Consider the following 16,032-nt stretch of genomic DNA (forward strand, 5'->3'; position numbering starts at 1 on the left):
AATATATATTTATTTAATACCGAAATTAGTATACGTAATTTAATTATATATATAAACTCATTATATTTTTAAGTTTTAATAATATATAAGAGTTACAAACTCAGCTGTAGGTTTGTTTCAATATTTAGGTATAGTAATATGCAGTTGCTATGACAATAGTTATACCAATACAAAATATAGGAAAACGTGGAATATAAATATAACAATAGTAAAATGCAGGCGTCTAGTGTGCAACCTGTATTTAAATTGGAATTAAACCACAAAGTAACACCTGGGATAGTAACTGTCGCAAAGTACGATGGTGCTCATAGCTGCCTTACTGCATCTGCTGGTTACGACAAAGTATATTATATTTATAAATGTCTCAATAATATCAGCTGTATTAAGATGTAGTCGTGTTATGTTTACACAAAATATATAATGCACACAAAAGGTTGTATAAAAAATATATTTATATTAAGTATAGTATATATCATTTTAGAGGTTGGTTAAAATATATATATTTTTGTCATATGTTTGTTATATATATATATTTAATTTTGGTTGGGGATACTATTATATTATATGTACGTATCATGATCTAAGTAAAATAAATCCTCATATTAGCAGGATTTATTTTTTGAGTTTGTTATTCAGTAACCATAAAATGTTATCTTAATTTATTTGTTCTTTCTTAAGATCATTATCCATCATCCTCATGGAGGCATGATAAGCGGACGTGCACAACGATCTTCAGCTCACGGAGAGGTTTCTGAGCTTAATCTTAGTCAAGCAGTTATTGCCTTAGCCACAGGACCAATTAAACCAGATTGTAATCGAGATATGCTACTCATAGGATCTCCTACTCAAATATTAGGTATAAATTTAATGTTTGATAATTTTATCTTTTCAACATCATCTAAATTAACTTTATTTTTTTAAATTTCTTTACAGCATATGATGTTCACGATAACTCAGATCTGTTTTTCAAAGAAGCCCCAGATTGTGTTAATGTGATTATAGTAGGTTATTTTGGTAAATATAACGAAATCCTAGTTATTGTTGGTGGTAATAGTTCCGTACTTGCACTTAATTGGGAAGGAAATGAAATATTTTGGAACGTAGTAAGTGGTAAAGTTTGCTCGATGATAACTTTCGACTTTGACAGGGATGGTGAAAATGAGGTGAAATTCTTTGGCTATACTCATATCTACAAGTCTAGTTACAATGTCCTATTGTATATTTTTATCAGAGTCATATAATTCAGTTTTTTTTAGCTTCTTATTGGATGTGAAGATTCATACATTAAAGTATTAAAAAATAATCAATTTATAATGGAACTGGCTGAAACTGGGCCCGTTCTTTGTTTGTCACAAATAAGTGACGTCAGATTCGCTTATGGAATAGCAAACGGAACTATAGGAATATACGAAGAGGGCATTAGATTATGGAGAGTTAAGGTAAAAATCTACGTATCGACAAATATTTTTGGTTGCCGAAATATATACACTTTCTACTGTAACTCGGTTTCAGTCTAAGCAAAACGCAGTTTCTCTCCGATGGTCAGGTGATAGTCTAGCATGTTGTTGGGCCAACGGTCGAATAGATTGGCGAGATGGAACAGGACGAGTTCACAGACGTGTACAAATGCGATCTAATGCTGCAGCTATGTTGCTTGCTGACTATCGATCCATTGGAGTACCTGATCTTGTTTGTATTTCCGATAGAGGGGAAGGTATCTAAATAAATAAAATATTAAAATTGTATTCGTTTGATGTCTAGTACTATCTTAAAATAGAAAAAAAATTAAAGTATTTAAGGTTAAAGGAATGTATTTGAACGAGTGCTTGCTAGAGATTTCAAAAATAATTTGAAGAAAACACTATCTAGTTTTACAGTGCTAGGCTATCCTCCTGTACAAGAGAATATGGGAATGAATACAACCTCAAATAAGTTGGCTAACGAAGAAGACCGCTTGGCCGTTACAGAATTATTAAATAAAAAGCAGGCTTTAATGGTTGAGTTACAACATTATGAAGCAAATGCTTCTAGTATGAATCAAGATCTAGAGAGATCTACAACAGCTATGCCAACTAGCACCAAATTACAAGTTGCTGTTGCGGCTGATACCGACGAAGTGAGCTTAATTGAATAATAATATTTTGAATAATATAAAAAAACCAAATAACTTTTAGGTCAAAATATTACAATAAATGTTTTATTTTATAAACACGAAAAACTTAAATTGACTTTTGAAATAACGGAAAGTGAAATAAAAAAATAACATTGCTGGATAATTGCTTAACGATATTTTTTTAACTATTAGGGTTGTCTTCAGTTGGCCATTTCAACAAACAATAGCACAATCGTACGTGTAGCGCTAGTTCTGGCTGAGGGAATTTTCGAATCAGGCGAAACTTTAGCAAGACATCCTAATTCGACACAATTGAAATCTCTCCTGTATGTACCTTTGGAACCACCTAGAGATGTTCCTGTTGATGTTCATATTAAGGTCATGGCTACATATATAGCTTAACTATTTGTTCATTATTATTTTTGCAATTATTTATGTACTTTTACTATTTCAGGCTCTTGTTGGTTATCCAGAAAGTGAACAATTTCATATTTTTGAATTGACAAAACAGTTACCACGATTTTCAATGTATACGATGTTAAGTACATCAATAGTTAAGACAAAAATCGATAGCTATGTAAGCTTTCGTATTACTGAGAGAGTTCAAAGGATTTGTATTTGGATCAACCAAAATTTTCTTTTAGATGAAGAGATTGACTTAGAAAATGAGGACACTAGAGAACTGCACATTAGTTTCCTATGCCTTAGAGACAGATCTCGAGTAGATCTGGATTTTGGTGCGGACGGTCAAGTGAAGTTTACCACTCATGACATTAGATTAGCTGGCGATTTAATTCAGAGCTTAGCTATATATTTAAATTTATCCGATTTACAGGTAAGTTTCACTTCTGTATTAATTGTTACAATGCACGCTCTTGATTTTAAGCATTGGATCTGAAAAGGCCTAGACCAACAATATTGATATGATAAGAATTAAAATATATGTAGAGCTATACTTAAATATTTTGATTTTGAGTCATAAAAACGCATTATTAATTTATATTGGAATTAAAAGTCGTATTTTTTAGTCTTTATATCACGTGACCTACAACACGAGCCGCCATGGCGTGGCGTTAGATAGGCAAAAATTGACATTTAAATATCATCTGGCACTTTGATAAACAACTTTTCTTGAGTTTTAATGCTAATATTTGCACATTCCACTCCTATGATACTGATTGTAATTCATTATTACCCAAAAAAAAAGAAAAAGTGCCAGTCGTTATACACAACTGTTGTTTTTATCAATGTGACGTCACCAAAATGACTGACAGCGTTTTTGCGGGAATAAAAGGTTTAAAATTTAAAAATGTATAAAATTTAATTTTATGGCAAGAAAACGTGTTTATTATGCTCAAGTATATTTTTTGTGGCTTTTTGTTAGGAAAATCAACATCTTGAAGTATTTTTTTAAACATAGAAGAATACCTTATTCATTAAAGAAAATAATTAACAAATTTTCATAGAATATACTTTTTCTTTTTTTATATTTATTTCAAATGTTATCGAAAAAAAAAAAACAAATATACCAAAAATAAAAGAATGAAATCTTCGAACAAAATAATTCACACGGAAATTAAAACAAAGTATATCACTATATGAAAAATTAGTTCAATAACCTGAACGCTTATTATTAGTTCAAAAAAAGCAGAGCCGCGTGGCAGCGTTATCCGGCGTGGATGTACCCGCTCACCCGCTCTCCCCTTTGACTTCAGTTGGCATTACTTAGGTTAATATTTTTTTGAATGAATAGTTCGGAACGGTAACGTTTGTCCTATTTTGGCCGTAAGTTATTAACCCGCTAGTATTTATGTAACAATATCTCCGATAATGCTATAGGATGTTGTCATTTAATGAAATTTAAAAAAATCCTGTGGCTAAGGTATTTGATTGTTTTTGGTCTTAAAATGCTATAATATAGCAATTTAAATGATACCCCTCATAACATATTATATTATGAGGGATATCATTTAATGCGTTGACGTCACAGGCTCATTGTAAATACGTATATTATTTATAATTTTGCACAATACAATACCTTCATAGACCAAAAAAGATTTAAGAGTTTATCAGAATCAATAAATTTTATTCAAAATTTCACTTTAATGATATAATAAATATAATATTCAAAGTAGTAATAATAAAATTGCACTTAATAATTTAACGAGAAATGCTGTTGCGGGTATTCGAATTCTTAAAATTAATTTTGGTTGTGAGTTGTGACTACACATGCCGAATTCAAATGCTAGATTTGTACAAAATATCGATTTGAATCGATATTAAGTAATATAATTCATGGTGAAGAAATAATATAATTTATGAATTAACAATATTAAATAACTGATATAATTATAAATATTATTATAAAATAAAATAAAATGTAAATGATATGATGAAATATAAATATAAAAAAAACAGAATCCGATAAATCACTCGATTGGTTTTTCATAAAGGGTAAACACTATCCTTTATGGCGTGGTAACAAACTAAGAAACTTTAATGTCAAAATTTAATACCAAACTGAAGCCGTGAAGCGGCAAGCGATTGCTTAAGGCAAAAATTGTAAAAATACTGTATTAAGATGGTTGAAAATAACGAACTTGAATTGTCGGAAGCCGAGGCAGAACAATATGATCGACAAATTCGATTGTGGGGATTGGAATCTCAAAAAAGGTTACGCGCTTCAAAAGTTTTAATCATCGGATTATCAGGTTTGGGTGCCGAAATAGCGAAAAACATTATATTGTCTGGAGTAAAGAGTGTATGTTTATTAGATGATGAAAAACTTAAAGAAACTGACTTATACTCACAATTTTTGGCCCCGCCCGATAAAATTGGTGAAAACAGAGCGGAAAGTTCTATTCAACGGGCAAGGGCTTTGAACCCAATGGTTGACATTACCTCTGAGACAAAAGCAGTTGATGAATTGCCTGATGCCTTTTTTACGACATTCGACATCGTTTGCGCTACTGGTTTGAAACAAGAACAACTAGAACGTATAAATAATATTTGCCGCGACAGTAACAAGAAATTTTTATGTGGTGACGTATGGGGCATGTTTGGCTACATGTTCGCTGATTTGATCGACCACGAGTATTCAGAAGAGATAGTTCAACACAAAGCTGTAAAACGAGGACCCGATGAAACAGAGAAAAACGCAAGAGAGACCGTTAGTATTACTGTAAAACGAAGAGCTATTTATGTGCCTCTACAAAATGCTTTATCGGCTGATTGGACAAAACCTGAATTGCGCTCGAGGTTGCGACGAGGTGACCCATCGTATTTTGCAATGAAAATTCTGCTAAGATTCAGGGATGAATTCAATAGAAACCCTGACCCTGCTAAGAGAAAGGCTGATACTGAAATATTATTACGTATGCGAGATGAGCTTGTAAAAGAATTGAATATCCCTGTTGGGTTTATTAGTGATGCTTTATTAACTGATGTATTTGGAATTGTTTCTGGAGCAGCTGCAGTAGTCGGAGGAGTAATTGGTCAAGAAGTAGTGAAAGCTGTGAGTCAGCGTGAGCCACCGCACAACAATATGTTTTTCTTCAACCCAGTAAAATGTGTTGGATTTGTAGAACTTTATGGCCAATAATTTTGATACTCTGTAAAATGTACATTAATAAGTTGAAATAAATATGAAATGAAACATGTTTTTATTTTATTTTCCTCATATTTAAATCATTTATATTATATGAGGAACTTAAGTCTTGGCCAAAAATTAAATATTTTGTTTTAAAATAAACCAAACACATAAATAAAATTAATTCATATTATTTATATAATTTTAAAAACTAGTATATTAGATATGTGTTTATTATTTTAGTCTCTAGCTAGATTTCCAGAAGCTGAAGAAAAACTGAGATCAGAAATGAATATAGTGTCTGAAGTGGGAGAGACCAGGTACAGATTAGCAGCAGAAACTGCAGAAAAGGCTCAGCTGATCACGGCATTGTTGCCTGCTGCTCAAGATGCAGCATCTTATGATTTGTATGTAGATTAATATTTTTAAGTGAATTTCAGTTTAAGCAATTTCAGTATTCTTTTACATTTTTAGAAAGGAAATGCTAAACAGATACAAAGATGTCATTTTATTAAACGAAGAATTACTAACAAGTTGTCACATTCGTCGTGCTACGCAAGAACAAGCAGTAGCCTCACTCAAAAATCTTCATACTATTTTACAACAGGCAGCTAGACTTAGAGGTATTTTTTTTTTATATTAAGTAGAATTTCATTGAGAGCTGTGTTCATACTTTACTTATGTTTAGCTGTATAATGGTATTTGTTTGGTGAAATTTAGATATTTTGTTTTAAACATCCTGTAAATATACCACTGCTGGGCTTAGTCTCCTCTCCTATTAAGGACAAAAAAAAAACCTCTCCTATCAAGGAAAGCTTAGCACATCATGATGCTTTGATGCAGATTGTTGGACAAATATCCTTGCTTGGGTTGAATCATCATCATCTAACTGATGATAGCAGTTTCAACATAAGTTCTAAAGACTGCGGCATCTCACAACTTCTAAGTTTAATTCACTTAATTATTATTAGGTAATATAACCGAATAAAAAAAATACACTTATTTTTTTCAGTGGGGAAATATAGCAAAGCTGTTATAACAGCTTGTAGGGCAGCTGTAAGTGATAACAATACCGAAGCACTTGTTAAAATACTTCAAGCTGGAGATACATAATAAAATGCCATATTATAAAAATAATTTATTAACTTAATCAACATATTCTTAATAATAAAATTCGGTCAAACTTTAAAAAGTATTGAGCATTCAGAAATTAAAGAAAATAAATACACCAATGCCTTAAACAATACATGTAGTTACCGGAATTAATTAATTTATTTATAATCAAGTAGTATAATATGTTATTATTTTAATAAAAACAATGTAGTATACAAAATAGTTATTTTTATTATTGTTTCGAAATATTAATACATCACACAGAACATCACTTATAAGTCATAAAATGCTCATAAAAATTCATATTAATCTTATTTACTACTACTTTTTCAAAATGTTACACAAAACTGACTGAATTGGAAGAATGCTGCATTCATATTTAAAAAATAAAATCTTTGTAACATTTACTAATTCTTCTTGATGGAGATCAGTTCATCACACAATGACTTTCTTGGTTGCATAATGTACATCATCAGCACTAACATTGAGTAACAATCTTGGTTCTGAGGGTTTTGGTTCCATCAATAATAACTTGATTGCTGCTAGTCTAGCACATATTGTCTGTGCTTGTGAAGGTGTGGGTGCTCTGATTCTGGGTGCCGATCGGTATGGACGCCCATCCAATGCAACTATAGCGGCTGCTGTTGCCAGTGCACGCGATAAGGTTGTCTCATCTGAACCTGTTCTTTCAACCTGGAAAATGAAGTATAATTAATGGATAATTATTTGTTCATTTATGTATTTTCGTAGTTTTTTCATATATATATATATGATGTTATATAAGAAGTTTAATGAAATACATCACTGTTTTCTTGTTTGATATGTAAAAAAATGATAAAGTATGATTGTCATTTACATACCTCCGCGGCAACTGCTCTCAACATGAGCCTTTCAGCAGGGGAGCAGTTTCGTATAGCCCTGACTGTAGCACCAGAGGCAGCTTCACCCAGTGCTTGTTGCACTTCCTTCATTCCGGCGCAGTTGGGACCGGCTATTTCCAAGGCTCGTGCACATAACGCTAAAGCACGACGAGCATCACCGGATACTGCTGCTACTTTCCTAGAATTCACAAATATGTAATTTTGGTATTTATGAACCTTTAAATAGAAGCTAACAGCTAAGATATATTGCAATTCAGAAAACTTATAATACAAGTGTCAATAGCGCAATGGTTCACGGGACGCCTAGCGATGTAAAGCGTCGCAGGATTGATCCTTGGGTTATTGTCGTCCCCACTCCTAACACAAGTGATAAGTTTAAATGCAAGGAAATTGGCTATTTTTTATACAAAAAAGGATTTTTAGCATATGAGAAAACAAGTTTAAATTATATTCTGAATCATAATAATGTTTCACTGACCTGGCAATAAGCTGCACAGCATCTGCTGTGACATTAGCACCAACAAGCCTTGTAGCGACTATACACTGCAACTGGGTATGAGTGTAAGGTGGGAAGGTCAGTCTAGTGAGACCTAGCCTGGACGCAACTCTAGCGGCAAGTGCTCGCTCAGGTAGGTCCATAGTGTTAGCTACAGCTAGAACGGTTAGTAGTGCTGTATTATGGGCTGCCCACTCCATTATGCTGTAGAGAACATCCTGTCGCCGGTTGCAGAGTGCGTCCAACTGAAAATGATACATTCCTAATGAGAATACTGTTGTTTAAAATAAAAAATATATTAAATCCCAATAAATAAAAAAAAAGAACTATTGAGAAACTACATCTTATATTAAGTTATATTAAGAATAATTGCTTACTTCATCAACAACGAGTACTGTTGGTGTTCTTCGTGGTCCTGGGTTTTGGAAGCGCTTCTCCAGAAGGGAACATGCTTGTTCCCACACCACTGACTTGCCTGAAAAGGTTGTCATTAAGTTTGATTCGTACATCATTAAACTTATCAATGGCAATGAGATTTAGACATATTATTCTAATTGGTATATTCCTAAAGAAGACAAACCTGTGAGTTGTTTGTATATTTGCACATAGGCTTGTCTGGGTTCAGCTATCCGCATTCCATTAACTTCAACAAGTTGAAAGTCAGGCAAATCTTGTTCCTCTTTCAGGACCTTGAGTGCTGAGTTAACAGTTGCAGTTTTACCTGTTCCTGGTACTCCTGAGATATACATACACCTAGAATATGTTTTAATTAATTTATTACTGATTGCTTTATGTTCACACTACAATTAGCTCAGCATGTGTTCAGGTTCAGGGCAAGTATTTAGTTCTATGCTTTTTATTATCCCTGACATTGTGTATGCAATATTTTGTGATGATCCAATGATTAGTTAAGATGTGATAGCACAACAAACAATAATTTTCTTCATAATATTATGATAAATTAGATAGACTAAATACTAGTATCATAACTATTTATGCCAATGCATGTGCTTGTCATTCAACACACTACAAATTTATTGATATGAATGAAATTAGATGAAATAAAAAATAAGATATTAGTTTAAAAACGTAGTACCTTAATGAACCATAGAAAAATAAAAATTCATTCCGTCTTGTCAATTTTTTTTCTCAAATCCATAACACAGGAATAAAACTTTGTTCATTATACAGAGTTAGTATTCATGATGGTGCCAAAGTTGAATATTTTTTTTATTTAATTAGTCTTACTTACCCACTTACACCGTGTAAGAGCTTACTCCTAACAAATGATAGTATTTCATGCATCTGATTTTCTCTGCCTGGTAGTGATTTATTTTCTATTAGAAATTCTGTAAACATAGATATTATATCTTTATAAAAAGTGATACCAAAAATGATATATACATATATATATATTATAATTGATAATACTAGGTTATTAAAGATAAATTTCCCACAACTGGGAAGTCTCATATCCTAAAGGATGTTACAAATGTCTTATAATGCAAAATATTTTATTACACCACAAAGCTCCAGTGGCGGTTGGTGTCAGAGAAAAGTTTAGTCTGAGCAACCTCTAGCCAACCATTAACACTGTAATAATACTAGGAATCTTCAGAAAAAGGCTATAGATTATATGAAAAAATCAGAGGTGTTAAAAATAAAATAATTTATAGGCTTTTGTAACTATTAAAATACACTTTACATCCAAAATCTGTGTAAAACTTACCATTAATATTATCAACTGGATGTGCTCTTGTGTGTAATGTTGGTGTGAGTGCACTAGTTAATACCCTTTTAACGCTTCTAGGTGTTTTGGTAATAGAAGTTGTAATTATAGGTGTCCTAGGAGTCCGTGGTGTTTTAGGAGTCCTGGGAACCTTAGGTGTTTTAGGCACTTCTTCAAAGTCAATCTCACTTTCTCCACCAGAACTTACTTTACGTGTTGTTCTCCTTGGTATTCGTTTAACAGGGGATATTTCATCTTCACGGTATATAGGATGTCTTGTTACTCTCCCAGATCGAGTTGCATACATTTCTTTTTCATCATCCTCAAATACTAGTACTTTTTTTGGAGTTTCATTATTTATTTTCGGTTGGGGTATTTTTCTTTTTGGAGTTGTAGGAATATGTTCTCTTATAATAAGAGTTGGTAACTCATCATCTGAATTTTCTTTTAATTCCATTGAAAGTATTTCCTGAATATTATTTTTATTTAATGTTTTGGTACTCCTTGGTGAGTCCAATATTGGTGTTGATTTTAAACTTCTTGGAGTGGATTTTTTAGGTGATTCTTTTTCATTTCTGTCCGCTAAAATCGCTCTTTTAAGAAGAAGCTTAGTTCCATCATTTTTACTAACACTCCAATTTTTTTCTGAAATTGAGACTCGACCCATTCTCTTAATTAAGCTGTTTGGTGTTTTAGGAGTTTTTGATTTTGGAGTAGCATTATTTTTCCTGGGGGTAGTCAGAAGTTCTAGAGCCTTTCTTTCATCTTCAAGTACAGGTTCTATGTGAACCTTTTTTCTACCAAAAGGCATGAGTCTATAGCGACAAATGTAATGATATGAGGGAGCTCCAATTAATGTATCATCTGTGTCTTTTGTAATTGTTAATGTAATGTAACACTTTTTAAATATAGTTTCTATGGACACATCTGTGTCGAATGGACGATTATCTTCTATTACCTAAAATAAATTAATTTAACATAAATTTAAATGTGCTTGAAAATATAATAGTTAATAGTTATATTTTTAGTTTAGGCTTACCAGATAGTCTTCGCCACATTGGAAGGACAGAAAAAAGATTATAAATATATAATAGTAATAATTATAAATAGTAAATATATTACTTTAATAGAATTGCTGATTACCTCTTTATCATAAAACAAAATATTTTTCGAGTCACATTCTTTGGGTAAATCACTTGGTCTAGAATACCATTGAACCTTTGCTCTGAATGGATCATTCTTATTCGATTGGTCTTCATATAAAGCCAGTATCTTTGCGGCATCACAACCGCCTTCTGTGTCTGGCTCAGCTGCGTCTGCATTTGATATTAAAACAAAATCGCCAATTTCAGCAACAATATCCGCAAATTGGAATTTCCTAAGAAAAGTATTACAATTATGCACGAGACGTAAATATGTACATTAATTAAAAATGTATGGTTAGGTGTTTATTTACTTGTAAAAATGAAAGGAATTTGAAAAATTCTGATCATTAGATATTTCTTCAGAAAGCCAAGTTACATTTCTTGTTATTATTTTTCTTCTAGGCATTTTTTATATTTATTTGATCTCGTTATTATATATTATGATTATTACTCGTTATTCGTTTTAAAAATTATTTTGCATTCATTTGTCAAATATCAAATTGTTCTTTCGCGCCACTAGTTGTCACAGACACAGACTAAGCAGTAAATTCCAAAGATATAAGTTGAAAAATTAACTATTATAGAATGTTGAATTAATTGTATCCGATTTATTGATTTTATCGAATACTTTTTTAATGATTTTGAGATTAAAAGATTTTTTTCGTACATATTGGAAACATTTTAAAGCAATTTATCACACTCTTATTCTTTAATATGACCTCTGACAACTTAATTGTTTCGTTGTGTGAATGTTGACTTTTATATATTTTACACACTATTTAAATGTTAAAAGTTTTGGAATATTATTAACCAAAATTTTCATTGATCAAAAGTATAAATTTTTAGGGTTAAAGCTATAAATATAAATTAATTATGGTGCCTGGCAAGAGGATTTTGCATCTAAATATCTATTAACTTATATTTTTAGGTTTGTTGTATTGTAGTACCTGTACTAATAGTGAATTAGCAAACTAGCAACTCTATGCTTTTATTTAGGGAATTAATGTGTTTTTAATATCTGGGTATAAAAATATGTACCGTAATGATATCGAGACCAGATAGATATCCATATCATTATGTCGATGTTTTTTTTAACAACTTTATAAGTCTGAAAATATACTTAGTTTGATGTTCGTTGACAATATCAGTTTAATTTTAAATAGGTCTGTGATGCTAACAATATAAAAATATTATTTAACGTTATTGTATCAATAAATGAATGGACAAAGGCTTAAAACCACCATGTATAGTATGGCCGTTATTTTTTCTTTTAATTTGTGAATGTGGAATGTATTTGAGTGCAACAAAAGTTTCTCTTTATAAATAAATCATATTTTCACCAGAATCTGTTCCATTATCCATTTAAAAAATTATTAGTCATATAAATTTTACAGTCGTATTATTTTGTGTGTAGTGATTGTTAGATAGTAATTATGACTCGACCTAAGTCTTTTTTCAATGTTTGGTTTTCATATCGATATTATCGGGCTGCCGATAATCGACATCCCTAATTCTATGTGTAGCACATTTAAGGCAATATGTCAAAGTTGTCAAAATTTTTTGGTTAATTTTGTAATAAACATAAAATAATTTGTGTAGTGAAAATGAAATTAAAAAACAAAAAATCTTCAAAGTCCATTTTATCGGATAAAATCGCGGATGCACTGACTGTAAAACCTCGAGCTGATATCGAAGATGACCATGTTTTTAATACAAAACCCAGCACAATTTCTCGCAATGATTTGAGCTCTTCGGATAGTGAAGAAGAGGCTGCTATTAGTGATTTTAGGAAACGAAACGTGAATTTGTTGAGTGAAATTAGTAAGAAATATGAAGGTCAAGTTGTGTCGCGGAAAGATATAGATGCAGAGAATTCGCGTGACGGGAGTTTGAGTAATGATACTAACACTTATAGTGCCAGCATCTCAGAGAAGCAATCCAAAGCATTAATATCGAATGACGATAGTGAAGAAGAAAGTGATGATTACAATATTACAAATACTTTAAAACAACTTGACAACAGTCTAGGTGAAGATTCGGATGGTTCTGATATAGAGTCAGATGAAACTGATAATCGTAAGAATGACGATGACGACGACGACGACGACGACGGCGATGATGATGAGGTAGATGATGAAGGTGACGGCTACGACATTAGTCAAATGGATGAACCAGCCGAAGAAGAATTTGAACATGTTAAGAAGCAAAATATGTCTGAAGAAGCTAAGAAAGGCACTTGTGTTAGAAATCAACTTCTCTTATGGGAGAATTTGTTAGAGATGAGGATACACTTGCAAAGATGCATGAACACCGCAAATAGGATGCCTTTAAATGATGTTTATAATGAGTTAAAATCTTGTAATGAATTTGTAGACGAGACAAGCACTACTATAAATAATGTAGCTAATGTATTGGACAAGTGAGTAACATGTCACATTTATAATATGATTTTAAATTAATATTTTAGAGTATATTTTTATTAAAGTTGTTTTAACCAAGTGCATGTATATGATTGATAGGAAAATATAATAAGCATGTATTTATTCAACCTTAATTTTTATTTCAGATTTCTAGCTCTGCAAAATTTATTATTAAATAAGTTTCCAGAAACAAAGTCAATCTCAAGTAAAAAACAAACTTCTGAAGAAAAAGCACCAAAGGATGAAAGTGATGAAGAGATTCCAAGTGACACAGATAATGAAGAAATTCCTTCTGACACAGACACAGAAGAGAATGTAATTCAAGACAAAAAACACAATATTCAAAAGAAAACCACACAAAAGAAACGTAAACTTGTTGATTATGAGAGTGAAATTGCAACATGCCATAAAGTTTTCAAAACCTTCAGGGATTCCACAATTCAAAAATGGAATGAGAAAACTAGACTAGCAACAGCTGCAAACATCAAAAATACTCCAACAAACACAATATTACAGCAGATATCTTACATTCTATCTGATAGAGATAAACTTATTCATAGGACACAGTTGAAACGATCTGAATATGACATAATTGGATACACAAAGGTACCTTCTCAGTCAGAGAATGATGACCAAAATGGAATGGATGTGAATTCTGTATCGAGAGACAGGAAAGATAATGATGAGTATATACCAGAAATATTTGATGACAGTGATTTTTATCATCAATTGCTTAGAGAATTGATCGAATGTAAGTCAGCAGATGTATCAGATCCTGTTCAGCTCAGTCGGCAGTGGATAGCGTTACAGCAAATGAGAAGTAAGATGAAAAGGAAAGTAGACACGAGAGCTACAAAAGGACGTAAAATTAAATATGTTGTACATAATCCATTGGTGAGCTATATGGCTCCAGAAAAATCAATCAAATGGAATGATGAGAGTTGTGATGAATTGTATAGTTCACTGTTTGGTAAAATTTTTGAGAATAATAATGTAGGAATCAATGTTAATTTAGAAAATGTGTAAACAATAAAATATTTTCGATCATTAAGTGTATTTATCATCCTCCTTTCATGAGTATCACCTTTTTTTTTTAAATCAATACCTCTGCTGATAAACGACATTGATTTGAAAATAATATTAAGTAATTTTTTGTCTATATGATTAAATTTAACATAGATAAGGCTTACTTAAAATTTGTATAACCTTATGGGCTCCCGTGATTGTATTTAGAAATACTATGCAATAAGTGCCGTGAGCATTAGCAACAGGCTTGTATCTCTATATCTGTTGATTAAAATCTCAGCCCCGCTTCGGTCATCCGGAAAAAACAGTCGCGCGAGTTTTAACGGACGCCTTATACATTAGAATAAATTAAATATTTAATTGAATACATGCATTTATACCTGGGCCCTCACGCATAACTAACTTGATGAGTATTGATAGTAGTAGTTAGATATCGATTTATATCGTAAAGATAAACTTAAAATATTTATTTATCGTAATATATTTGAGAAGTGTATTCTTTATGTGTATACACTACTGATTTCTTTAATGTGATCACTAAATGTAGTTATAAGGTCGACTTGACCTTGTAACAGTTCGACGTCCAACAGGTCCATTCGGATATCGAAGCGTTCATGCGCGTCGGGTCTCTATCGGATCATGCAGTGGCTCGGAGTGGTGTGCCATGGATTAGTACCAGCGCTTCGAATTTGTAAAGAAGAGGAATGAATATATCCATATTGATCTGTAAATCGCTATCGATATTAAACATGAGCATATCGTGTAGCGAAATGCTAATTAGCTGTACAGCCCTACCGTAAATACTACGATGTAATTATCTGACCATATTTACTTAAGTCTGAATAAGTTTGTTTTTTAAATAAACCGATTCATATTAAACATTTTCAATATATCCACGATTCATATTAATCATTTTTATATACTAAAACCAATCAGTAAGTATATAACGACACTTAGATTACCTACAGCGAAAATATCGATCGTGTAGTTTCTGCAAAATTCTCACTCATACAAGCCTATGAGGAAAATTGTGTTTATAAGTATAGCATAATTTGTTTGACCTAAAAAAGCTATAGAATATCGAAAGTAACGCTCATATTTATATAATATATAATTGTATAATGTTATTTAAATATTAATATTGTTTAAAAAAAGATCATAAAAATATATTTGAACTTCCGGGAGCGTAAACTAAAAGCTATAAAAATTAAATATATCATGAGAAACACGCCCTGTATCCGTGGGGTGTTCTACAATTTTTTTGTTATTTGAATTCTTAATATTTAGGCAAATTTAAAAACGTCTAATATCACGAATATAATAAAGATAGACCATGCCTAAATTTTTATTTCGTTAAAATCGATAAAATGATAACGCGTGTTTTGTGCGAAACGTGGACAAAATATATTGAAACATACTAAAATTGAAATTCAGTAGTTTCTGTATTGATTGAAATTGATTAAGGCTTACGTATCGGATAATTGATATTTAATAATTATAATGTATAAAAGTACTGAGAT

At 31.6% G+C, this 16,032-nt stretch overlaps 4 protein-coding genes across 4 annotated transcripts; 3 read left to right on the plus strand and 1 right to left on the minus strand.

Moving 5' to 3' along the window:
* The first annotated feature begins 142 nt into the window (after positions 1-142).
* On the plus strand, positions 143-6,983 carry LOC113397596 (Bardet-Biedl syndrome 2 protein homolog). The gene is made up of 11 exons (XM_026636015.2): positions 143-342; positions 679-856; positions 934-1,163; positions 1,257-1,439; positions 1,513-1,714; positions 1,878-2,116; positions 2,306-2,491; positions 2,568-2,948; positions 5,946-6,109; positions 6,177-6,325; positions 6,715-6,983. The coding sequence occupies exons 1-11, from the start codon at positions 214-216 to the stop codon at positions 6,813-6,815; spliced, it is 2,142 nt and encodes a 713-aa protein (XP_026491800.2). The 5' UTR covers positions 143-213; the 3' UTR covers positions 6,816-6,983.
* On the plus strand, positions 4,604-5,763 carry LOC113397720 (SUMO-activating enzyme subunit 1). The gene has a single exon (XM_026636177.2). It carries the CDS (start codon positions 4,695-4,697, stop codon positions 5,712-5,714), a length of 1,020 nt encoding a protein of 339 aa, XP_026491962.1. The 5' UTR covers positions 4,604-4,694; the 3' UTR covers positions 5,715-5,763.
* Positions 6,984-7,077: 94 nt separating the features above from the next.
* On the minus strand, positions 7,078-11,577 carry Orc1 (Origin recognition complex subunit 1). The gene is made up of 9 exons (XM_026635999.2): positions 11,378-11,577; positions 11,065-11,299; positions 9,922-10,879; positions 9,445-9,541; positions 8,773-8,945; positions 8,570-8,667; positions 8,175-8,437; positions 7,676-7,874; positions 7,078-7,508 (listed from the first exon to the last, which is right to left on the minus strand). The coding sequence occupies exons 1-9, from the start codon at positions 11,470-11,472 to the stop codon at positions 7,251-7,253; spliced, it is 2,376 nt and encodes a 791-aa protein (XP_026491784.2). The 5' UTR covers positions 11,473-11,577; the 3' UTR covers positions 7,078-7,250.
* A 1,032-nt stretch (positions 11,578-12,609) lies between these two features.
* On the plus strand, positions 12,610-14,531 carry LOC113397641 (protein Aatf). Its single transcript, XM_026636063.2, has 2 exons — positions 12,610-13,485; positions 13,633-14,531. Exons 1-2 carry the CDS (start codon positions 12,671-12,673, stop codon positions 14,510-14,512), a joined length of 1,695 nt encoding a protein of 564 aa, XP_026491848.2. The 5' UTR covers positions 12,610-12,670; the 3' UTR covers positions 14,513-14,531.
* The last annotated feature ends 1,501 nt before the right edge of the window (positions 14,532-16,032 follow it).

Source organism: Vanessa tameamea, chromosome 18 (assembly GCF_037043105.1).
Source record: "Vanessa tameamea isolate UH-Manoa-2023 chromosome 18, ilVanTame1 primary haplotype, whole genome shotgun sequence".
Lineage (NCBI taxonomy): Eukaryota > Metazoa > Arthropoda > Insecta > Lepidoptera > Nymphalidae > Vanessa > Vanessa tameamea.